Source organism: Orbicella faveolata, unplaced genomic scaffold (assembly GCF_042242905.1).
Source record: "Orbicella faveolata isolate gen_17 unplaced genomic scaffold, um_ofav_v1 contig_36, whole genome shotgun sequence".
Taxonomy (NCBI): domain Eukaryota; kingdom Metazoa; phylum Cnidaria; class Anthozoa; order Scleractinia; family Merulinidae; genus Orbicella; species Orbicella faveolata.
The window spans coordinates 528396-554092 of record NW_028301565.1 but is presented as its reverse complement, the minus strand read 5'-3'; the positions used below and the strand labels follow the sequence as shown (position 1 = coordinate 554092).

Genomic DNA, 25697 nt, shown 5'->3' with positions numbered 1-25697 from the left:
TCGACCCGTTACCATAGCAAAAACCAGTTCAAACTTCTCGAATAAGAATTTTATTTCAATAACATGTACTTCGTTGGGGTTATAAATATGCATAAACAGAAAGAGACAAGGCACTCTGAACACACTCAGATCTTGAAAGAAAACAGTCTTCTAAATACAAATAAAGCCTTCGAAGAAATTCAGTGACTAATATAACAATCACAACCTACTACAGTATAAATGTTCATTCTAAAAGCACACAGTAAGTACAACAAAAAAAAACAAAACACGCGACACAGCAGCGATAATTTGTTTACAAAATAGAGATGATAAAATTTTCGCGGAATATCTCGTGCATCGCCATCAGCTTAAACCAATTGCGATTATGGATAGGAAAGGTTTAAGTAAAAAAAATAAAAGATGATATTAAATGATGATAAAACAAAAGAAAAGTACGTTTGTACACTAAACGCACAGAAATAATCTCTGAGATAGACATATTATATAACTTCTCGTACACAACAGTACCAGTAACCCCATTATTCTCAAACTCGACCCTTAAGACACATTTCGCTCAAAGTCGGTTCTGCGAATGATACATGAAAAACATTCCCTGTGCTTAATGATCTTCTTAATTCTCTAATTTATCTCTGATACTATAAGGAGAATTGATTTCTTGATCACTCTTGAGAAAATAAATGGTTGGTTGTTGCTGATATGAGGGTTAAATCCAGTGAATAAATAAACTTTCGAATCAGACTTTTCTTAAAATAGAAAACGTTCTTTTAAAAGACTGAAAGTTGAGTCAATAAAAAAATCAATCTCTGGTTTCTGTCGAAGTTGAATTTTTTATCTAAATTGAGCTTTTCGTTCCTCCCTTTAAACCGCACTTCTTCAATCGCAAAACGCGATAAATAAGAAACCTGCTTGGTAAGGTTATTTCTGAGAACAGGAAAACGAGAAAACAAGCTTCGTTTCTGACGTTTCCCTGGCGCGATAATGCAAGTATTTGAAACAGGGAACTCATTTAGAAACGATGCAGTCACGCACAGTACAGAGTCAGGAACCTACTCAACACACTGACATACAAGGTGTACATGTATTCAAAGAGATGAATGAAATATGCATCATTTAAAAATATACATAATATATATTATAATACCTTAATTTCATATGAACGCCAACGTTACAATAATAGCAGATATAAGTTAAAGGGAAGAGATTAAAAAGGCTCTTAAAGGGACACAGTCAGCTTTGGGACCGCGCTGACCGTTTTGAGTATGCTTTTACTCATGTTATTGATATTATTTTTATCATATTTGGTTAAAAACAGTATGGATCGCGTCGCTGTGATATGCAAATTAGCTATGAAATGGTATCTAATGCGCATGTACGCCAACTGACTGTGTCCCTTTAACTATAGACAGACCCTCGCACAAAGTAGCTCTGTCGTAACGAACAATCTCAGGAATGCACTAATTTCTAAAGATATTGAGTATAAATATACCCTTCAGCACATATCACGAGAAAGTGCCTCTTATATCGTCAGAATTTCTGAGTCAGTCTAACAAGTGACTAAACAAGTCAAGGAACATCCTAGTGGCAATGATTCCACCAATACCTGGCGATATTTCAGATCAAACAGCTTACAAATCAACGTGGTTGGTGTCTGTGCACATTTTAAGCTTTTCCAAAATAGAATGATTGCCTTAGGGACTTTGTTGAATTACCGGAAAGAGGAAAAGCACCGATATAAATATACAATACAAAAGAAATTTGGCGAACAGAGTTTGTTCATTATATTGAGGTCACATTGTACAGGAGTTTAGGAAACCAGTACTTTCGCACCTGAATATCTATGACAACATCGTCACTCAGTGAGATAGCGAATGCTCGACGGAGCAAAAGCGCAACATTGTCATATCAGTTAAAAAGCGTACGTGGAAAAAAAACACTTTTGAGTTTGTTCTCTTCAGTTACTGAAGTAGCGAATGACCAGAGGAAACAGGAACACAAAGAAAGACAAAAGAGAACCACTGCCTTGTGGAGAGGTTAACTGTGAGGATTTCGATACTTGCAGGTTGGCGTGCGACATTCACAGTAAAACTCCTTCTTTTTAACTGACCAGAACCTGTCTCCGTAGTTAAAACTATAAAGACAAGAAATGTTCAAGATTACTGTATGCAGTATAGTGGACATAACATAATCATGATCATTACACTATTCCTATATACTAGGCACACTGGGATTTGTTCAAAGCGAAACTGGCAAATGATAACTTTCCTGAGTTCCGGGAAGGGGCAATCCCACATAAAAAGGACGGGGGTGCTCGTCGGAAATTTTGAAAAGAACCCCTAGGAGGTACTTACAACATCACCCCCCAGGGTGAGTTGTTTCCACACAGTTACAGGAAAAAAAATTCCTGAAATGAGAACTTCGAATACTGTAATTTTCAAAAAGAACAAAACTGAAAGTACGTAGCCAATATATGCTTGGTTGTGGTTACACGACCAAGAGAGTACATTCTTCTTAATCTGTGCTTACCAAACCTCGTCGTGTACTTTAATCTCCTTCGTGGCAAAGAAAGCAATTCTCGGAAATCTAATGTCCTGAAAAAAAAAAGAAAACAGCTAAAAGCTACAAAAACAAATAACATTGAATTAAAATATTAAAAGTCAATTAAACAAAATCAAGACACTTAAACACCGAAGGAATACAAAAAGTTCAAAATTGACTTTAAACAATCAAGAGAAGAAATGTCTTCTTGGCAAATCTTCGTAGAAGCAATCGAGGCTCTTTTTTTCTCAGTTGCTATCCAATCAAAACGTACCTCTGGTATTCACGACTTCTATGAAAGAGTCACGTGAGTAAAGTCTATTAGACAGGATTCAACCTCAACAGTTCCCCAGGTACACAACACGTCACAACACAGTGCACTTCTTTGGAATGTGTATTGACCGCCTATTTTTACCCGGAACGGTGGAAAGAAACATCGACAATGGTTTAATTTGTTAACTGACTAACGCCAGATGCACATTGCGGTCGACCTCGTTATTATACATTACACGCACAGCCACGGAACTCACTCTATGATGGATGAATACGCGTATGGGAAAGATGTTTGGTTCACAGGAGTGATTAATAAATCTGCTAATGTTCCCGTAATTCTTGGCATCAATGCAGTACAACTCCTGGGCACTTTCCTACAAATAAAAGGAAAACTTGAGATAAACAAACAACGCGATTAATCATTCACCCTCTAACGTGAGATCTTAGTCCCTGCATTGTGATAACGGACTCCTCGGAAAATCAAGAAACGTTTCAAACTTGACAAGCACTTGCTTAAATTTGAATCGTTCCCAAACGTTGTCTGCTATATGTTGTATTTTGTATGTTACTGTTTTTTAATCAATAGAGATAAAGACGTCGGAAAAAAAAAGACTAAGCCATGCAACTGACAGTTGCAGGACTCCTAGAGTAAGTACGATTTCCACGATTCTTTCTAGCTAATAGAAACAGTAAAATCCGCTGTATTTAGCGGACACTCACTAACCAACTCAAGTGTCCACATTAAGGTTGTTTTACAGAAAATATGAGACCAATTAGGACTAATTGAGCCCGGTGCCCGTTTATTATAACTTTCACTGAACTTTACCCAGCCTTGTTTTGCTTTTGTTGCTGCTGCGTTGCTCGGCCTGCCAGTTCTGTTGTTCTTACCCCGCATTTGCACAAAGCAAACCAATAACGTCGACAAAGTGAAGATCGGGCAGCAGGTATCTCGCAATCCACCGAATGCCAATTTTTGCCCCATCACTGACCCTTTTCATGATCCAATCAAATAACAGCAGGAACGGAAAAAGACAACAGCCACCCCTGCCCTTCCAGCTAATACTATACTGACACATCATCAGGAAGACAGTGTGGTAGTTGTCTGCGGCCTCGTTCATACCTTACAGTCCAAGTCGAACAGGTAAGAGTCATCGGCTCGAGCGTCTGCTTCGGTGTCAGATATTAACTCGCCCGTGTATTCACAGACAAAACTTCCTTTTGGAATTTCTGCAAGACTTCGTACACCCCAACCTACAATACACACGTGCTGGCAATTACCGAGGTGAACTTTGCACGATACTTCTCAAACTCATTATTTATTCATCAAGCTAAAACAAAGAAAATCACAATCGTGAAGGAGGTTTCGATACCCGGTCTTAATTACCATAGGTTTTGACGATCTTACTTCTCCGTTTACTCTTCAATTTTTGTTTCGATTGAGAAGATATATCAAACACTCCAGTGTTTCATGGGCCACTCGAACAACTCGAATTTCGTCAAAAATACTCTGCTGCGCATCGTATTTTCAACTCTCTTCTCGGTGTTTGGATATCCCGATGAAACAATGTCTCTCGTGTTTTATATATTACAAGAACAACTTATGACTTCGCACACTGAAGTGAATTATCGAATTTGCCTGTTGACAATAAATGCGTAGTGTATTTAAAACTTATTTTGAAGCTGGTTCTATATAACACAAACCCCAAATCGTTCGATTTCGATTAAATAATAAATAAATAAAAGATAAATAAATAAATAATTAAATAAATAATAAACAATATTTAGAGAGGAAGCCACCTCAGCCTTAACTGATTTTCCCGTGGGTTCTCTATCCTGGTCGAAATGGAATTTGGAGTGTTGGTTTTCGTGGAGGGAGGAAAACCGGAGAACCCGGTAAAAAAACCCTCGGAGCAAGGCGAGAACCAACAACAAACTCAACCCACTTATGGCACCGGGTCGGAATCAAGCCGGGCCACAGTGGTGGGAGGCGAGCGCTCTCACCAATGCCAGTGCGCCGCCATCCCTGCTCGCCAAATTTACCGCAGAGATAAGATAACAGTCGAGCAGTAAATCAACAAACCTTTCCTGTAGGTTTTGTACAGTTGTAATGGATACCGCATTCCTCTCTGAACAACTCTGTTCCTGCAGTACGACCAGCACTTACACATTCTGTTACACTCAAAAAGAAGAGGTCTGTCATACTTCTGCATGTCACCCATTAAAACACCATCCTATAATGAACGGAAAACGTATGGTTAAAAGACTGCGTATTTAATCAACCCGTATACACTACTTCAATGATCATGATACACTTGTCGCGAATTCCTTTGCTTCTTGTTTTCCATGAAAAAGCCTTAAAACAATAGAAACACTCCGAACAAGAAATACAGTTGAACTCCACTAACGGCCAGCTCTCCACAACGGCGGACGGTCCATACACTCATTCTTATTTTAGCCTCTCTACAACAGCAACGGCCACTAAAGCGCGTCCCAAACTACCAAAATAACCTGTCAACAACGCCCAGTTAATCAACGACTGACGAATGGTGTTTACTAAACCCCGTGTTCTATTGTAAAAGGTCAGGAAATTTGATCCGTACCGCGCGTCGTTGGTGTCTGTTCCTGTTCGGTTTCTGTTTTATTGACATATTTTTATTGTGTTAGGTATTTATATGCCACAGTCATCATTTTTTTAAATGTAAAATATTGTACCCCTCGAAAAAGCAAGCGTCATATTACACCCCTACCTCCCCATAACGGCCACCTCTCTACAACGGCCACTTTCATCTGTCCCTAAGGTGGCCGTTGCAAAGAGGTTTGACTGTTAACAAATAAAAAAAATACTAATTTGTGTCAGTTTTAATAGGCCAATTCCGATATATTAAAATTCTAACTTGGCTCCGAGGCTTAGGGGAATAAAACAAAAAAATTAAATCGAGGATGAGGGATGAATAATTAATTTCTTTTGTTTTATTCCCCTAAGCCTCAGAGCCAAGTTAGAATTTTAATATATCGGAATTGGCCTATTAAGGACACATGCAAATAATAGGCACTTGAGAAAGAAGTAAGTGAAACCTGAACTCGATGACTGTTGACATACCTCGTTGTACCAAATACTATGCCGTTCACTGCTTTGAGCACAGCTGCAAGCTGTACCACTGCGACAGTCTTTTTGACACTGACAACCCTACAAAAAAACGATGTTTACAGCTCAAGATATCTGAGGGAACAAAAGAAACTGTTTTTCTATCTTCCCTTTTTATTTTTCTCATCTCAAACTACCTCAAATTTTGAAACACTCCAGTTTATCGTCCCGTTATATATTTCGCAGCATTCCTTTATGAATACAAATTCCGGGAAGGACTCGTCATCAACCTGCGTGAACACAAAACCAAAGTACAATCAGAAAGACCTTTAGACAAACAGTTTTTTTAAGCTCTATCGTGAATGGTTCACGGCCATGAGAAGACTAGAGACTTGGTCGAAACTAAGCTCACGTGAGCGTTCACGCCAACAAAGAAGCTTTTTCAAAAGAGCGACAAAATCACTTGCCGAAGGTAACAAGGAGTTGGAGAGGAGTAAATCAGATATCAAAAAATCTTAAAAGTTGTTGTCACTGACTTAAAAATCTTAAAATAGACGTTTCGGCTAAAATACTATAACCTTCTTCACTGATGAAATGAATGTTAATGGCGTCTAAATGTAAATGAATGTTTATAAGAATGTGAGGAACTCGCTAGGGATTAATTTAGCATTTTGCAAATGCCTGGAATATGCGCGTGGTCATTAATTGAGTTCGGTTCGCGAATGGAATGCCACGCTTCCAAGAACAATCTACGCGACCACAAGGGACAGCGGTCTATGACCTTGACATTATTAAAATCAAATTCGTGGTCGTTTTTCATACAGTGTTGCGCCAAAAGAGAGTTCTTGTCACATGTGAGGACGGCTCTTTTATGTTCTTTTGTTCTGGATCTCAGTGCTCTGGATGTTTGACCGATGTAAAGTTTTTCACAGTTTTTACAATTGATTTTATACACGACACCAGTTGACAGGTCTTGATCGAACCGAACTCAATTAATGACCACGCGCATATTCCAGACATTTACAAAATGCTAAATTAATCCCTAGCGAGTTCCTCACATTCTTATAAACATCTCATTTACATTTAGACGCCATTAACATTCATTTCATCACTGAAGAAGGTTATAGTATTTTAGCCGAAACGTCTCTTTTAAGATTTTTGAGTCAGTGACAACAACTTTTAAGATTTTATTACTATGCCTGACTACAACTACAGTATTTTTAAAATCAGATATCAGTGGAAATGAAGTTTGATAAACTACAACACCGAAAAAAAAGCGTTGGTGACTTGCTTTACGTGACAAAAATGTAGCTATAAAAGTTAGCTGTAGCCTGCGGACCTCGTCTGTATAAAAATTTTCGAGATAATCTGAATTAGGCTCCTCATGACGACATTTGGGGGTGTCCGTGAGTGTCCGCAAAATACAGGTTTTACCAATTCTATTGAGCAGAAAGACTAGTGAAGTTTTCGTAAGCATTTTATTCGGAAATTCAAAGTATCTGGTTAAACATATTCCCTCCCATGTTCCATCCACCACCTCCTGTACTCAGAATAGCCTCATAAAATGTTTGCGCACTCTGTACTCTTATTCCAGGCCATAATTATCTCTTTACTGGTGGTTCTACAGTTGCTAAAAATACACTGAGATTTACCAAGTAAATAAATAAATAAATAAATAAATAAATAGATAATTTCTAAGTATACACACCTCGTTTATGCAAGATATTGAAACGTTTTCCTGCCCACGGGAAATATCACTGTGTGGCCAAAATAAATACCGTTACATGAGGAAATAGAGCTCAAAGACGAAAACACCTCGATAATACCTCAATAACAATTTTGAATCAATGGCAAACACACAAGTAAATAAACTACTAAGCAACAAGCAAGAGAATGAGGTAAAGTACAAATTATATACATTTAATAATAAAATGGACCCTTTCTATCAACCGCTCACATGGTACAAAATCCGCAGTGATGAAAACCAGTGCTCTGAGACATCAAACACGAAGAAAGGTAAAGCTTGACTTTGTCGCACTATTCAATCCAGCATGGAGGAGACTGTATCATGTGACCATACAAAGGGTCCATTACAGAACCAAAATGATGGAAGGCTATTTTAGAGCAAATTCACACATTTCTTTGTACCTATGTAGAATGCGCGGCCTAATGGATTCCTGACATAATTCCAGATCGAGCTTTGACTTCAACAAATGTTTACCTCTTGAATCTGGTTCAGCGACCTAGCGAATAACAAAAACGTTATTCACAATGGATATGTGAAAAAATGTAGAGATTGAATCACCCATGAAACCAGCTTCACTCGAAAATTTCATACCATTTGGGGGAGCAAAAGCGCCAAATTCCGCAATGAATAGAGTTTCAGATTTGTTGGGAAAAAAAATGAAATTAACAGCCGGTTTATTTTCACCTTCTCCCTAACCTGTAACAACCCTGGATAAATGTTAGTTTATCAAACACAACCAGCAGTACTACCTCGAAAGGCGTTTGACCGTCTTCGTTTCTGACGTGAATGTTGGCTCCACGACCCAAGAACAACCTGCAAACATTTTGTGCGGCTCAATAAGTACAGCTCCGTAACAGATAAGGCACCCAGGCTTGAGAGCACGAGTAAGTGATGAGCAAAGGAAACATTTACTAATGATAGCGTCTGCTCTACAGTACAACAACGATACCACAGTCTCGCAATCTCTCTAGAATCCAAAGATAATCACGAAACATTCTGTTCATACAGAAAGTCTCCCGATATAACTAGCGAGCATCTTCCTCCCTCACCCCAATATAAGAAATCTCTTGTACTTTCAAATCTTCCGGAAAAAAACAAAGACAAATATCTCGAATCAGTCCTCAAGAACACTAAGGAAAGGACATTGACCGTCATGCGACTTAAAAAGCTCAAAATGTTTCAGCGAACTGATGAGCGCGCGTGCACAACTGCAAGTTTCATGATTTTGATGAAGAATGAAGTTTAATACTTCGTTGAGAAAGGATTGGAAATCGTTATTTGAAGGAAATTTAGCTAGAATCTTACTAAAACAATTAGATTATTCGCTCGAGATTTCTGAGTTCATAGTTGATTCCGCCTTCGACCTCATTAACTATCACCTAAAAGAAATCCGAGCTCACAATAAAGTTGTTAGAGCGGTTTTCATTTGAGTGTCGTAAAGTAATTGGTTTCGCATCTACTATGCAACACGATTGGCTTAAAAAATTCGCGCTACTGTTCATCCAATCAGAAGCAAAACCAAAACCAAAACCAATCATGACTCGTTCGCACGCGTTTTCCCGCGCTTTGCGTCAACTACATGTAATTACTTCGAGTTTTGATTGGTTCACTGCATTGCGTGCGTCCTTTGTGATTGGCTAGAGTAATTACTTTGGTTTTGGTTTTACGACACTTAACTGAAAACCGCTCTAAAAATGATGACCTAATATGATAATCATTAATAGCTAGTGCGAGGAACAGTAAAGAGCACACCCACCCAAGTATAACATCGTTTCAGATTTCATTTTGTGCACATGCTGGTTTGTAATGTCTAAATGATTTTTACCCACAATCCCTCTTTGGCGCGTGTGTTTTTCAATATTCTTCGCATTAGCATTTAACGATTCTCATTAGAAAGCAAGATTAGAGGTTTTTAGTTCTCTGGGTAAGTCTCTACGGGTTTGGTGACCACGACAAAAAACGCGGTACTCACTGGACACATTCGTAACGATCTTCTCTTGCAGCAATGTGTCTGAAATGGCAAAAATAAACTGTCAAACTCGAGCATTAAAAACCAGGACGAAAACTGAATTGAAATCAAATTTCTTACGATGGCAGTAGGTTGGCTGGTTATGACTCTCGCAAAAGAAGCTGAACATAGTTTACAGCTTCACCAGCCTTTGCTCCTCCCTAAAGTTTTCACTGAGATACCGGCTGAGCTGTATAACTGGTTCACAAACTTGTGCCGTAGTCCAATCAGTTGTTAAAGCGCTCATTTCGCGTTCACTAATTGTGTCAAAATGTATGCCACGTCACTTTGGTTCCGCATCACATTTTGCGTTATTAATGTGTTCCTCTCAAACAAACAGTGATACAAACACAAATATACGATGAAGATGGTTACATGTTTCATAAACGAGACGAAAGAAATCCTTGTGACTGTAGATTACTTACAGTGCTGTATCCATTCGTTTATTTTGACTGTTGATGTCAGTATGCTCATCTAGGAGGAGTTTGCAGACTTCAAAATTACCAGATAGGGCTGCCCAGTGAAGGGCAACGTTAAGCTCCTAAGTGTCGTGAAAAGTCAAACGGTTAACCATAGTAAGTAAGACATTACGGAATCTAAGAAAACAGAATTTATACAAAAAAGGACAAAACACTCCAGTCGTACTTCGTCTCTAATATGAACATTGGCTCCTTGTTCAATCAACAATTGAGTGGCGTCATACTGTTTATCCTCAGCTGCCCACATGATGGGGGTCCAGCCTCCATCGTCCTGATAACAAAAATGTGGTACACATTTTGAGATTACTGTCTATGACAAAAACCTGTACTCACAGTTACTTTATATATAGGCTAGGTTTATTTTCACTTTCAAGTGAATGGCACCTCTCTATTTTGTAACGAACAATTGGAGATGTAGGCATATGGTCTGCATACTAGTCACACCACTGCCATCAATCCATTCCCTGAACTTCATCTGACCAACCACTTGAGGGCTGGTGGTCACAACGGTTGACCGGATTAAGATCACTAAATGATGAAAATGTGTAGTTTCTAAATTTGCGTAAATAGTTTGCAGCTGTGTCTGGTGTTAGCTTACAATCCCCTAGGCTCGATTTCCGCAGCTCCCTCGTGTCCGGTCTACGTTCCTCCCCGAGAAGAGTTTGGGGGAGGAGTGCCGGCTCCTTTCCCGCACAGCGGCTGGTAATCGAGCCTAACAATCCCCCTAACGGAATCTTAGCTTAGTTGCAATTTTTGTGAAGTAAAGGGTTTTTTATATCGACGCTTATTTTTCCCCTTTTGGTTTAACTTGTAACTACCTTTTGGTTTAACTTTTAACACACCTTTTGGTTTAACTTTTAACTACCTTTTGGTTTAACTTTTAATATACCTTTTGGTTTGTATAGGTAATCATACGGTTTCGAGTTCAATTTGGAATTAATTTCAGCTTTTTGAAAAATTTACAAGTGCAAATTAAACCCAAATTGAGCGAGAAAAATCGTATGATTACTTATTAATAATATAAACATGAGAAAATTCGCGTGGAGGAAGTGCCTGAAGATCTTTCTTGAACCATTTTTTTGTCAATCGAGAAAACGTTTTTCAAAGTTTCAGCACAAAATTTTCATTATCATTTTATGTAATATCATCGGCTTAGAAAATTTCCTATTGCCTTTCAGCCAATCATAATTCAGAATTGCGATGTGTAATTTGCACTGGTGTTACACCTTTTGCACCGGTGTTACACTTTTTGCACTGGTGTTAAACTTGAACTGCATTGTTCTCAGCCAATCAGAATCGAGTAATTTTTCATGTATATCATTAAACTTGTAACATACCTTTTGGTTTAACTCTTAACATACCTTTTGGTCGATACCGAACTTTCCTGTTTTGAGCAACAGTTTGATCAGATCAGTGTGCCCATGGCGGGTGGCCAGATGAAAACAAGTCATACCTCCAGTGTCCTGCAAAAATGTATTACACGTATCTCGTCAGTAGCAGGTTCAACAAGGCGAAATAGAGTTTCGTTTCCTCAATGATTGGCGTGCTGAGAAATTTGAACCTGGATTTTAGGTAACCGTAGGTATGAATGCGAGTGCAATTAAGCAGTTACACTGTGAGTGATATTTCGAATGAATTTTCAAATGTCACGAGTAGTGTAAATCCTAAATTGTTCGAGCTTCCATCCGACCAATCATTTATCATATGACTGAAAAAAATTACGACTGCGCGCGCGTTAGTGCAAGATAAAAATCAAGGATGATTTGGCCTGTTCTAAGCCAGTAACAATAAAAAATTTTCTCACTCATATAATAACTACAGTTATACATAGAACTCCTTACCGCAGGTTTGCTGTGCAAAATATTACCGATAAACGAGCAATTCAAGGTCATTCTATTTTCGTAAGAGGCAGAAGTTGAATTTTGGCGGATTTTCTATGCTATGACAAGTTTACATTGCAATATTACACCGAAAGGAATCACTTCGCATTTGTCCACACTGCGTTGTTTTAATGTCCTGCAGTTTAGAAGCAGTTTAGAAGCAGTTCAGTCATCAAAACTTGATATTTTACATTTTAATTTCCTTTTGTGTCCGTGACGATCATTTTAGCGGTAAGTGTTCACCAGTTTTTTGCCCGCGTTAAACATTTTTGCATAGTTATTTAGGAACGTTACTCTGATTGTACGTAAAACACAACATTGATGCCAAAACAATACCTTTTCGCTTATGAGGAAACAAAACAATAAAAACATATCTGAAAAATTATCAGAAAACCGGTGCTAATGGTTTAACAAAAGCAGTTGACAAAACGACAAGAATCCGTTGGGAAACAAGATTGACCTGTGACGACAAGAATGGAAAAGTATTACTAAATAAAATGGACAAACTTTTATTATTCCTGCACTCACTTATCATTATGCTCACTGGGGGGGGGGGGGGGGGGGGGAGGGCAGGGCAGCAAATGACCAGCGCAAACATCATGTAATTCAATGTCACAACATCATTGAACTTGTACCTTGATTCCAAGGGCTGCTCCGCAATCTATGAGGTATTCTACAGCTTTCACTTTGTGATTATTCACTGCATCAAACTATCATCCAAAAGGCCAAGGGATTGTTACATAGAAGAACAGAGAAAGTAACAAATTAATTACTTACTCAATTAGATCTAATTAATGAATTAATTAATCACTCAGTTAAGTGATCAATCACAAATATTTCACGCTTTCTCGTCAAACAAATACATGTCGGAATCTACATATACTTACAAGTGGTGTTCTATTTTCATAGTCCACAAGGTTTAAGTCACATCCCGCCTGAAAATCAAAACAGTATATCCGTGAATAGCCTGCGTAGCAAGCGTTTCTGTGGGGTTCGGGAGCACACCGAAAATACCGTTCCTCGGTCTTTCTTTGCTTCCAAACCCCACGGAAACGCTTGCTACGCAGGTTAATCCGTGAAAAACAGAAAAAACTTTGACTCCGTCAAAAAATACAATGTAAGAAGTCCTAAAATCGTAGCAGAAGATCCACATAAAAGAGAGAGCATTTTTTCGAAAGAAAGTTGAATTAGTTGAAGAAAAAATGTCTTTCACCTCGTAGCTGAGGGCGGCGTACGACCTTCTTTAAAAATACGATGTCTGAGTGATCGACGCCGCTACTTGTCACGCCACGTGGCCTGTGCAGTTTTTGCACAAGGAATGCTTTGCACAGATTCTTCAATACAGCGCTGTAAAGGGAAGCGAGGCGATCGTATGGAAACTCCAGATCGTAAGGATCGTTCAACTTTTTCTGTAGCGATCACAATGATCGCACCATATCAGATATGGAAACCTGAACTTTTTTTCCGTGAACGAAGTGATTGTAGCGATCACAAGAAAAACAAATTTGTGTCAAAAATGAAATTCTGACAAAATGCGACAATGTTCTTTCGTAAGGGGTCTAGTGTAAGAAAGTGCGTGGAATTTAAATCTGTCCCTGTTTGTCCTGATGTCGTTATCAAAAGTCGTTATAACCGCACATGTGTACAATTCTTGCAATTCGATTCCTCAGAAACAGCTGGTTTTACAAACTTGATTTGCCTGTTATATCGGAGTTAAATTGTAATATTCTACTGATTTACCAGTCTCAAGCAAGCCATTATATCGACATAGCCTCCTGCAGCAGCTGCATGCATAGCTGTCTTTCCTTTCGCTTTCAACAATTGCTGGTTTGGATCACATCCCTCAGCTGCAAAAAAAGAACAGACAAGAAAACAATTACTTAAAGTGACAAAAAAAAATCATTTTAAAACAAACAAACGGATCTAGAAGACTTTTCCAATCGCTATTTTGGTCTTTTTTTTAATGACAAGTCAATGTAGTTATTTAGGAACATGGTATTGGAGAGTCGTTAACTTTGGCAATTGCCAAAACACATTGCATTTTGGCATACTTTTGGAGCGTCAATAATTATGAAAATTGACGTTATTTACCATTTATCCATCGAGATATATGCCTCCGTGGCAGCGAAAAAGATAAGTGGTTTAAGCCAAAAAATGTTATTACAGACGAAATGAAATAAGAGGTTACCAATCGTTTAGTCCGCAAGTCGATTAGCCCCCGTTCACGCTGAGAAATAGACAGTGTTTTTGACTTCGTGTTGGGGGCTTATCGACTTCTGGCTGGGACCACTACAAAATGTTCACGTGGTTTACTTGGAAAATAGAACTCACCAAGCAGAGAAAGAACTTTTTGAATATTGCAGTCCTTTGCTGCTGTAAACAAATTCCTGGGAGACGTCTTAAACTTCTTCCACGGACTGAAAAAAAGAATTTAAAGATAATCAGACATAACAGACAAAGAGTCAGAAATCCTGCTTTGATTTGAAAAACTCAGAGAGCGTGGCAATAACAGCATCAAGCCACCCACCTGAGAGCATACGCAAATACGTAAACAGTGCACTGTCTTCCCCCCCCCCCCCCCACCCCCACCCCCAACCAACAGTTGCATTTTAAAAAAATGTATTTACTTAAGAAATGCGCCTCATTTGTTACTTATGGCCTCGTATCCAATGTGGGCTCAAATAATAATAATTATTGTTAATTATATTTGGGAAACCGCGAAGGGCTAGTTCCTTTCCCCCAGGGTCAGGGCCAGTTTTAACAATATGTACCTTAAATAAATGTGTTATTTAGAACAGACATGATGATGTTAGAAATGAATAAATCAATGAATGGAGAAATGAATGAACAAATACAAAAACAGTACATAAAACCAACCAGAGAATCTTTTTAACACAAGACAACAGGAATAATTTCTTAGTAACTTACCTAGATGTTTCTTTACATATACTCAATATTCCATGCAGGATTTGTGGATCTCTTAGGATTGTGCCTTCATCTGCAAGTAAGAAGTTAGTACAACATTACAGTGAAACCTGTATTAAGCCGACCCCATATTAAGTGGACACCCTCTATTAAGTGGACACCAGCTTAAGTTCCAAAATGTTCCTCCCATATTTACAGTAAAATAAACCTGCATTCAGTGGACACCTCTGTTAAGCAGACGCCAACACCAATATTAAGCGATTTTGTACACAAAACCTGCAATAAGCGGACACTTCAAGAGCTTTTTACTTCTAAAAGTCTACCCGAGACTCCTTTAACATTGTTCAGCGATGTCGTTTTAAAGCTAAGTGATTATTCCAGATTGATGCAATGACTGACTGGACATTCTCCTTTGTTTGATCTTACAGTGTGTTACAAAAGAGTTAATAATTCACTGTCATTGCACAACATACACGTACTAGAGCCTGTTTCGAATGGACACCCTGTATTAAGCGGACACCGGTGAGGGTCCCAAGGGTGTCCACTAAATACAGGTTTCACTGTACTCAATAAACCAATGTACTGTTCAAATGGGGTTCATTAAAAAAAACCACCACCACCAAACTTGACTCTACATATCTCAGACAATGCAGTCAATTTAGCAATGTAACTGATATTCAGAATAGGCCAATTTTCCACATATTAAAATTCTAACATGGTGCCAAGGCTTTAAGAGATTCTTTATTCGTTTGTTCTCGTGTGACAATTTCAATATATTGCAATTAGCCTGTTCCTGTCTTTGTTGTATCAGAGATAAAAATTCTCACCACCAGCCTAAGTTTGTGTATAACTGATACAAGTTTCGACACAGAGCAGGGTTGTCTCCTGACAGAACTCAGGATTGCCAGTAACAATGACAAACTGGTTTATTCACACGGTAAGTACTCAGATTACATTACTATGCAGCACTAAGCTTCATTACGTTTCCAGAGCTCTCCTATGGACAAAACTCAAGCTCTTAATCAAGTACAACTCGAGATTCCAGAAACGTTCGGAAAGAATTAAATGTAGTATGGTCTAGTATTATTACAAGGTTTCTAAATCACATGAAAAATGGAACATTCCAGAAGGTATAGGTCATGGCTGAATAATTTCCAGTTTAAGACTGTTCTTAAGTTTGCTGAGACAATTCTCATAACAAATTTAACTTATGTGTATCTGGTATAACACAGCTTTTAATTAACCAAAGAAGTAACAACTCAAGAAGGAAAATTGAAGTATTGTTCACCACAAAACCCACACAGCCATATACATATATGCATGCCAGTTGGAATGACATAACACACTCAGACTGTTATTGTTTAATTATACCTGTAATATGTGCACTAACTATGGACAATGAGTCCGACGACGTACTGCTGCTGCATCCCTCACCAAGACTCTGCCGCAACCCATCCACAACCCTTGAAACTGTGTCGGCAACAGATTCTGTAATAGTACATGTACTTGATGCTTCAGCAGCTACAACTGGTGCAGATTGGTCTCCTAGAGATGAGCTGTTGATGACAGGAAAAATACTCAGCCATTTGAAAACATGGCAACATTGTTCTTTGTGCAACAATAATACATGCAGTTTAACTGAATAGCAGACATGTGATTTCAGCTATATTCTTTCTTCCCTAAGCTGATTGGAGAAGAAAACACCAATGGCAAAAGAGAAAGGCTCCGCTGAGTGTAAATTTGCCCATTCATGAATTAAACATAAGTGAGTAGTTACTGTGAAATAGCAGTGTTTCTAAACAAATTTAATTTCCCACAGTGAATCTTGTATTATACAGTGTGGTTCTACCATTGAAAGATACCAGATGTACACAGGTTATCTACAGCATGTACCTTTTATTTACCAACTGTTTGTTTTAGGACAATCTTTTAGTCACTTGCACTGTATATGTCAGACATCACAGTAATAACAAAAGGTTAGATGTGACTATTATATAGGTAGAAACAATGAACATGTTTTTTAAATCTCTTTTTTTTTTCAGCACTTAGTGTTGTACATTACTTTACATACAGCATATCTAGAGAGACTTACCTTGTTAACGAGACATTTTCTGTACTCATTTTTGCTCCTAACAAAGAGAAATCCAGCTATAAAGATTCATCTTTTCAGTGGTAAGAAAAGACTTAAAAACTTAAAACTCACGTTAAAATACTGAAAGATTAGCTAAAAACAGCCAAAGAGTTTAATGAATTGCGAAATAAAATGTAAAATTAAACCACAAATTCTGTTCATACTTTTTCTTGGTGATTCCTGGCAACTCTGAAAAAAAAAAACACATTACAACATACAATAACTGATTTGAAAAAGGAAAAAGAAAAAAAACAGTTGATTTAATTGATATTGACTTCAAACTTAAGAGTTACAAGGCAAATGAATACTATCCCACAAAATGATTGTGACAAAATGAAAGGTATGCTAATTGAGAAAGGAAAAACCTGCTACGTCTTATTAATAAACATTCAAAAAACCACAGCCAAAACTACAAGAAACAAAAACAAATCTTGACTTTGGCTTTACAGTTGCTGTCTGTACCATGTTTTTCCTTTCTTAAAATTCACTGCTGTTAGAAGGACTCATCAATAAATGTTCTCTTCTCATAAAGACTGGAAAAGAACTTGCAGAAAAGGGGTCAACAAACGTCCTAGAACTCTATGACTGTTGAACGTACTGATTCGTCCTTGACACTTGATTGATCTGTAACAGGAATACTGCCTTCTGAAAGTTTTTCATCACCTATAACAAACAAAACAAAGATTGTTTTATCATGATATCAAACAAAAACAAAACAAAAGAGGTCACAGCTTGCTTTTATTGAACAGAAGACATCTTCACGGAACAAAAAGTATATCACTGTTACCATTTGGTAAAACATCTAAACAACAGACCAGATTTTATTGTTCAAACCAAAGTTAGCATTAGGCCCAAATTGCAACCAAATAAGGATATTACCCTGCCACACAATACCTTGTTTATTGACAGAGTCAACAACGACATTATTCTTTTTCTCTTCTTCCTCATCAGAGTCTATAACAATAGAGTCACCCTTTGTTTTTCCTTTGTCAGCATATTTCAGAGAGCGTTTCCTTAGTTCACAACTACAAATTGTTGTGCAAATGGGTCGCATCTGACCATCTGCAGTGGGAGCAAAAACTGTCATTAAGCCACCCTCTGGAGCCAGGCAAGTATCACTTCCAGTGCTTTCTTGATAACCAGTTGTTTTACTGGGCAAGTTCAAGACCATTTGACCTTCAGGTTTGACCTGAGAATTTGTTTCGATAGTAGTGCTGTTCAGTGGCACAGACAATAAGCTTGAGGTCACAGAGGATTTTGTAAAGTTAGGTGATGGCTGATGACTAAATGGTGCAACTTTGACGATTGACGGATTCTTGACATCAGAAGTAATTTGTTTGTCCCCTGAAGGCTGACCACTAGTGCCAGCTGAGTTTGGATGCACGTGTTTGCATGTTACACTAGTACTTGTTGGAGATGAGCGTGAAGAATCTGACACCTTTGTTATTGAGTTCTTGGTAAAGTGAGGACTTCCTGATGGCGTGCTTGATGATAAAGATTTTGGATTTGAAAATGACGAGCCTAAAGATTCAATGACAGGAATGCTTCAATTTCATTTCCAGACACTTTTGCAAATTGTTAAACAGAAACAGAATTTTACTCAGTACACTGGACAAATCTGTTCTGGATCGATATCTTACAACAAAAATTTCAAGAAAGCCAAGTGACACAAATAATTGTGACTTTCTTAAACATTATCAAATTCTGTACATGGAAAGTTATTTTCACAGCATATATTCAAATTTGGTAACTGAATCACGAAAGGACACAAGATCAAGTGATTTCTGGGAAGAAAAGAGTCACATTCAAAGTGTTGCTGGGTGAAGAACATCACTATGTGTTTGTGGCTTTTTGTCAAGAATTTGACAAGAAAGCACGAGAAAGACTTTAAAACTTATGTGGCCACTGAAACACGATTTGGTTAGCAAATTTGGATATGCTGTAACAAAAGTCTTCCTTGCGTGATCCATAAAAGAAAAACTCAGTTAATAAAGTTAAAGACAATCACAAAATTATTTGCGTTGCTTGGCTTGTTTTAATTTGTTGTTGTAAAATGTTGATCCAAAACAGATTTTTCCAGTGTACTAATCAAACACCTTTACTAAAAACTATAAGAATATTTGCCAATTAAGGAATTCAGCAGCACAAAGAATGAAACAGACACAAGAGTTTTATTACTGATATGATTACACAATACATAACTAAGTATAGAGCACTTACATTACTCTATTTACCATGTATGTACAGGTGTACTTACAACAGGAAAGCAGTTAAAGAAGAGCTTTAGAGGATTTACGTTTTGCTTCATAGTTGGAGGGTTGCAAGAATATTATTTTTACCTTTAATCCTGGTCTACCTGAATGCATCATGTTTTTTCATGATGTGTAATGTTAACACAATGACAGGGCAGAAAACAGGCACAGACCCAATACAACCAAAATAATGTAACAAAAAAACAATAAAATAGAAATTTGAAATTAAGAAAAAACATGTTGTACCACACTCGATCTATGACTACCAAATGAACAACTTAACAAACATACTTGCTACTATTTCTTTTTCTTTTCTACACAGACTGTACTTAGCCATGTAACTTAAGAACTGGAGATACAACAAAACCACTTAAATTCTATCACAAAAACAGTTCTTACAATGTAACAAATGAGCGTTAACAATTTAAAGGACATATAACAAGACAAACATGAAAATAATGATACAGGAGAACCACAGATGGAATAATTACCACAAATGGATCAATTACTATAATGATATAAACTTGTTGGGAGATACATGTACATGTAATACAGCTACTCAACCAGTTGCAAAGAAAATCTTTGACTCCAGTTGGTTATAATTTAAGAACTTTTCTGTTGTTTTCTGTGAGTGCCAAAATATAAAAAAAATCAATAATCTTGAATGAGTAAAACGAACATTAATGAGCCTGTGACTTTCAGCCCTACCACTGTATTCTTTTGAAAAGATACTACAAGACCACAAGACCTGTAGGATGTGTACCAGTTGGTCTTGTACTCTTCGGATGCAACCTGAGTGACCCAGGGGGGCCATATCCAGCTTCTCTATAACGTAACCTGATGTTCCTTTGATAGTAATAGTGGGTTGGTGGGCGAGGTGGGCCATAATGCATTGATCTACCTTGGTACCAATGTGGAGATGGTCTTCGATGTGGCCCATCATATCTTGGATCTATGTGTCCATCGCTAGATCTTACTGGTCTGTGGGATGGATGACTACGATACACCTCTTCTCTGTTGATAGATCGTGGAAAATTTCCAGTTCCTCTTCGACCAGTTGGGTACCTGCTTCTCCTTCCTCCCCTGCGTGCAGCAGCATATGGAGGACTATGAGTTTGCCTTTGCCATTCCCTACCAATATATCTCTCCTGCCGAGCATCTCCAGGAGGGGAGTAAGGGTGGTAGCGATGGTTGTCTTGACAATCCATTAGGTTGCAGCCCCTGAAAAATTACCATAAAAGTGTTCATTTGTTCATTGCATCTGGTGCACTATTTGCACACCCCACCAAATTGTTGGATGGTTTTTGTAGGTTTCTCAATCTTGGGTCATTGCATAAAAGGATTCAAAAAGCAAAACTACACTATATATAATGTACAAGTGATAATGAGAAAAATTGACAAAAAGTAATAAATAAGATATTATATTTGATTACAAAAGGAAAGATATGATGCAGGGGATTTAATTTACAAAGTAAATGTAAAGGAGATAAGTTCTGAGTAATTTATCACATAAGTGTTCGGGAGGCAGGCTCCTTGAATGTACATGTACAGCCCATATTTCATCAAATTGTTTATTATAGTGTATATCTTGGGAACAAAAATTGCACAAAATACCAACAGTCCACCCACACTTTGTCAGTTTATTAACAAGGGGGATGATAGGCCCATTATATGTTTCTGAATAAATTAACATAAATTACCAAAGGTCAATAAAAAATGTCAAAATGAAGAGATACCAAACTGTAAATTCATCTTTTACTAACGGTAAGTCATTGCATCAACCGTTTTACTCCAAACATGTGTTAGTTCTACTTGATATGCAGTTTTAATAGGTCTTTTGCAACAGTTGACCATGTAATATGTTTCTCAAGAACACACTGATATAGCCATTGGTAATGCAGAAATGGAAAGAACATTTACAAATAAGCTTACATGCAAATGTTGATATCCTTTATGATGGAGTTTTTTTTATAGACGTTGGAAATAAGAAGAATTTGTGTGGGAAGAAAATACTTTTCCCACCATTCACATTCCAGTGGTTTTCCATACAAATCCTTGTAATTTTGCAAGTTTTCAAACTGTTCTAAGCCTTTGCCTTTCAGTTTAAGAGTGTAGAATTTTCCCTTCTTCCTGATATTTCACCCCTCTTTCGATCTCCAATAGTTATACGTCGGCAGCTTCCTTTTGTATGTGACTAATAACAGAAAAGGTTCCTGGAGGGCAAAGCTTCCTTGCTTCCTTACAAAACCATCTAATTTTTGAAATATTCAAATCATTGTTTCAGTCTCAACCTTACATGTCATTGCCCTGAAAACTTGTGTTCTCACTACTTAAAACATGCTATTTCCAGTTCTGAATTCACAGAGCTGTAGCTAAAACTCTAGGAATTATAAGCTACAGGTCCAACTGTTGTAAAAGGCTCATTAGCAGTAGTGGAACATTTCTGTTCAAGTTAGCTCAACACAATGTGGTAGTATATCAAGACATAGATCATATGTATAAGTCCTCTGGTAAAAATGCTCTATATTTGTAACATCTTTACTTCTTGCACCATAAGTTACTGAATTTAGTACGAATAATGGAAAGGTTTTGTAAAAGTCAGTGGCACAAGATATTCAGAAAACTCTCAAACCAAAAGAAGTCAAACCTATGGATTTGCCAGCACAACTACTACAAGAGTTTCACACCAGCATTAGTTTTCTGTAAGAAATTGCAACCATCAATTCTTTGCATGAAAAATAAAGTGGTTCTTTAATGTGGCCTGACTGCCAATATAGCTTTCTTTATCCTCTAGTCTCAAATATTCCAAAACTTGCCAACAAAATTCAACGATGGCTGGTAAGAATTCAAAGAAATCTGAATTTCCAGTTTTCAAGGAGATGGTAAATTTTCAAGGATATTTTTCAAGGCCTGTGCAAACTGTACTTTATTAACATGTATTCCTTTATTTAATTTATTAAATCATCTAGTTCTACTATTGATGTCAATATATATATTGCTATTAAAACAGCTTGAAGCCTTTGTACATGGAATTAAACTTGCAATAGTGACACTTTTCCTTCTAAACTGACACATCAACTCTGAGAAGGGAGGGGTCAAATTCCAGTGAAGTTGCTTATACCATATCTTAATTAAATTTAAGTGTTTTCTTTTACCATTTATTTTAATATTTTCTCATCTGCCCAGAAGGTACACCATGCAAAAACATGAAAAAAAAAATTTTTTGAAATATGGGTACCCCTGGTAATATACAGCAAATTTAAATCACACTTTTGTCATTATTCGGGGTTCCTCGTATTTCAAACAAATACCTTGAAATTCTTTGTCAGGCGATGTTGGAGGTAATCACAGAAAATATATAGCACTATAGAACTCATCAAAAAACAACAGTAGGCAGCTAAAATCATAGCCTGAACCTTAGCCAGCTAGTAACCACTGTTAAAAGCTTGGTTCTCAAATTTGTTTCCCATATGTGAAAACCTCATCAATGATAATTTAAACTGGCAATTTTTTAAATCCAAGTAACAGTAGGGATTTACATTGGGGGCTATATTTGAACATAATCTAAAAATTAAACAAGCCTTTAGCCATGTAAAACATGAAAGAATTTTCAAATGTCATGAGAGGTGTAAACCCTTATTTGCTGGAGCATTCCACAGCTTTACTCATTAATTACCTGACCAAATAAATTATGATTGTACATGCATAATTTGTTCTACAGTGCAAAGAAAAAATTAATGCAAAAATTGTCTGCTCTCAACCAATCACAATGCAGTAATTTCCTGTGTTCTATTAAAATGCAAATATCATATTTCACAAATTTATCTAAATTTAATTCATTTTTTCTTTTAATTTGCATTTCCCAAAAGGCAAATCTGAAATATCTCATAGTGTACTCAAACCACTCTGAACCATGTTTTGTTGTTTGATCTGCATAAAAATTTCATCACACACAAAAACCGTCTGCACGACACATGCCACTGGCACTCTGATTTTTGAGTTCCTCCCTTACAATTTGGGTGTGTTTGCTTAGAACATGATCCATGATGTCTTAAAGAAATCATGAACATCTTGCAGTCTGTGGATTATAAAACACGCGTTAAACTCTGATCTTCTGTTTCGCAAAACGACTTTCACCATCTAACACAAAGAACAACGAAATTTGATACCAAAAATGAAAGATTAAAATCTTGTGTCTCTTCACCACGCTTCACTGGTCTTTACTTCTATGCAAAACGATCACTAGCAGTCACGACTTCAACCACCAGCCGATCTCAAGAAGGCTCCGACACGAGAGCAAGAGGGACCGACATCAAAGTGGTAAATGGCCTTGAGGGTTTGACTACAACTTTGGACAGCGGATAAGCAATTCTTATGGCTAGAGAGGAAATTGATTTTAAGGAATCCACGAAAACAAAAGCATTTGTGAAAATCACAGCACATAAACAATCCACGATCTGACGATGCACGGCAGAGAAGCCATTTTCAAAAATCGCACACCACAAACGGACCAAAACCCAACATATTTAACCTAAATGCACGATGACAAAAGACATCCGACAATAGACAAGAATAACCCTACCTTCCAGTATAGACTTGCAAACTCAATTATACTTTCAAGTTGATTCAAGTCTAAGCTCGACCCGCGAAAAAAAACGGAATAAATTAAACGAGCGCCCACGGAGCACGGGGGAATGTCAGCACCCGCTGTACGTGTTCATTGCAGTTTCAATCCATCACCCATGACAGCAATTTTTTTGGAAATTGACCCTAAACTTATCACAAAGTTTGTGCACTGTTTATATCCACCTTTCTCGTTATAACTGGTGTTACGTATGAACATTCCTACAATGTTTAAAACGCCATAACGAGATAAATCTCATCACAAAACTGACAGAGGTTCACTGTTGTGTGACAAGTCACGCAAGGCTCGTTAAACGTGGAAAGTTCAAGGGGCTTCAAAAATGTAGGCTGATGAGTTTTTGTTTTCGTACTAACATCTTGCCACGATTAAGCTATTTATAAAACTTGGTTCTCTTTCTGACCTTTCTTCAACCTGTCACTGACGTGATTGACCAGTGAGTAGTTCCCATGCTCAGTGGACCCAGTAATCACCAAGTTATGTAATGACCTTATAAAGAGAACGTCATAGTAAGTACAAAAACGTCGACCAAGCTTATGAACGACACCGTTTATCCTTTCTTGGGATTTACTAACTTACAAAATTCCAAGTTTTCACATCGAAATTGTGTGTCATTTGCTGACTTGCAAATTGCGACATTTCTTTGCTGAAACGTGTTATTGTTATTAGCAAACTAAGTTACAACAACTTAACTACCCGCAGATGGCAAACACTGTTCGAGGAGGTAAAAACTACTGCATAATGGAGAAAATTAAAGAAAGAAAAACACCAAGAATTGTTACCTTAACGGTTCAATCTGAAAGTTTTACCACACAAGATCAAAGAAAGGAGGGATTAACCAAAAGCAAAACTGCACGGAATGTGGAAATTGTTGTGGGATCTGAAGAATTTCAGTGCAGCACTTGCTTTAAATTCATCAAGTCGAGGAAGATGAGAAACTCAACTTGCATGTCATTTAGAGGGAGATGAACTTTGACCAATAGTAAATACGGAATCAGTTCAGAATCATAAAATGTGCTTGATTGTATCGTAGTGATGTAAATGAAAATTCATTCTTATTCTATAGTTATCTAAATTTCGTCATGAATGAATTTTAGTTTCTTTTAATTGGTATGGCCTCTCTCCCGAGGAAGAACGCCCAGTAGTAATTCTTACTGAATTGTTCCCAGGTAACTAATCCCTAAGGAAAGAATGCAACGTAATATTTCTTTGGACGACCGTTGACCAATCAATAAAATTACAATTAAATTTCACCTTTAAAATTCAATTAAAATTGAAATTTAAAAAATTAAAAAATAAAATTCATTCATAGAGCGCCTTACTCCACTAATTGTCCATGGCACTTTTCAATACTAATGAAAAATAGCAGGATAGAATAAAATATTAAACACAATAAAAATGCGAATGAAAATATTAAACCGTGCTATGAAATAAACCCTGTAGTTCAAATCAAATGCGTCCTCAAAGAGATGCCGTGGCCTGAGTTTACAAATAATGCACTTGATGTCTGCTTATATTTAATGGTAATTTAATTATTCCATTGTTTCGGTCGTGCTGTAGAGCATGCCTTATAACCATATGTATCACTACCGTAAACTTCCGAAAGTAGCGAGCCCTCCGAAAGGAAGCGAGCCCACCCTTTTCCCCCACCGAAAATAGTGAGACCAAGGCTAAGTGGTGTGTCTACTTTTTCAGTCACTAGTTAGGTGAAAGTTACCCAACGGTCACTTGATTTAAGGC

At 37.4% G+C, this 25697-nt stretch overlaps 1 protein-coding gene across 3 annotated transcripts; it reads right to left on the bottom strand.

Annotated features, from left to right (window-relative positions):
- Window positions 1-34: 34 nt before the first annotated feature.
- On the bottom strand, window positions 35-23982 carry LOC110040515 (histone-lysine N-methyltransferase EHMT2-like). Of its 3 annotated transcripts, none has more exons than XM_020745757.2 (26): window positions 23898-23982; window positions 20064-20536; window positions 17958-18584; window positions 17662-17726; window positions 17228-17252; window positions 17025-17061; window positions 16304-16488; window positions 14936-15005; window positions 14339-14424; window positions 13748-13854; window positions 12895-12942; window positions 12643-12717; window positions 11489-11590; window positions 10294-10398; window positions 10074-10189; window positions 9613-9651; window positions 8390-8453; window positions 8042-8136; window positions 7602-7650; window positions 6091-6183; window positions 5909-5995; window positions 4889-5039; window positions 3929-4059; window positions 3066-3182; window positions 2524-2588; window positions 35-2128 (listed from the first exon to the last, which is right to left on the bottom strand). In XM_020745757.2, exons 2-26 carry the CDS (start codon window positions 20521-20523, stop codon window positions 2032-2034), a joined length of 3096 nt encoding a protein of 1031 aa, XP_020601416.2. In that variant the 5' UTR covers window positions 20524-20536; window positions 23898-23982; the 3' UTR covers window positions 35-2031. The 3 variants fall into 3 exon arrangements, with proteins under 3 accessions (XP_020601416.2, XP_020601418.2, XP_020601419.2); XM_020745759.2 differs by having other exon boundaries at window positions 20079-20536; XM_020745760.2 differs by having other exon boundaries at window positions 20217-20536.
- Window positions 23983-25697: the final 1715 nt, after the last annotated feature.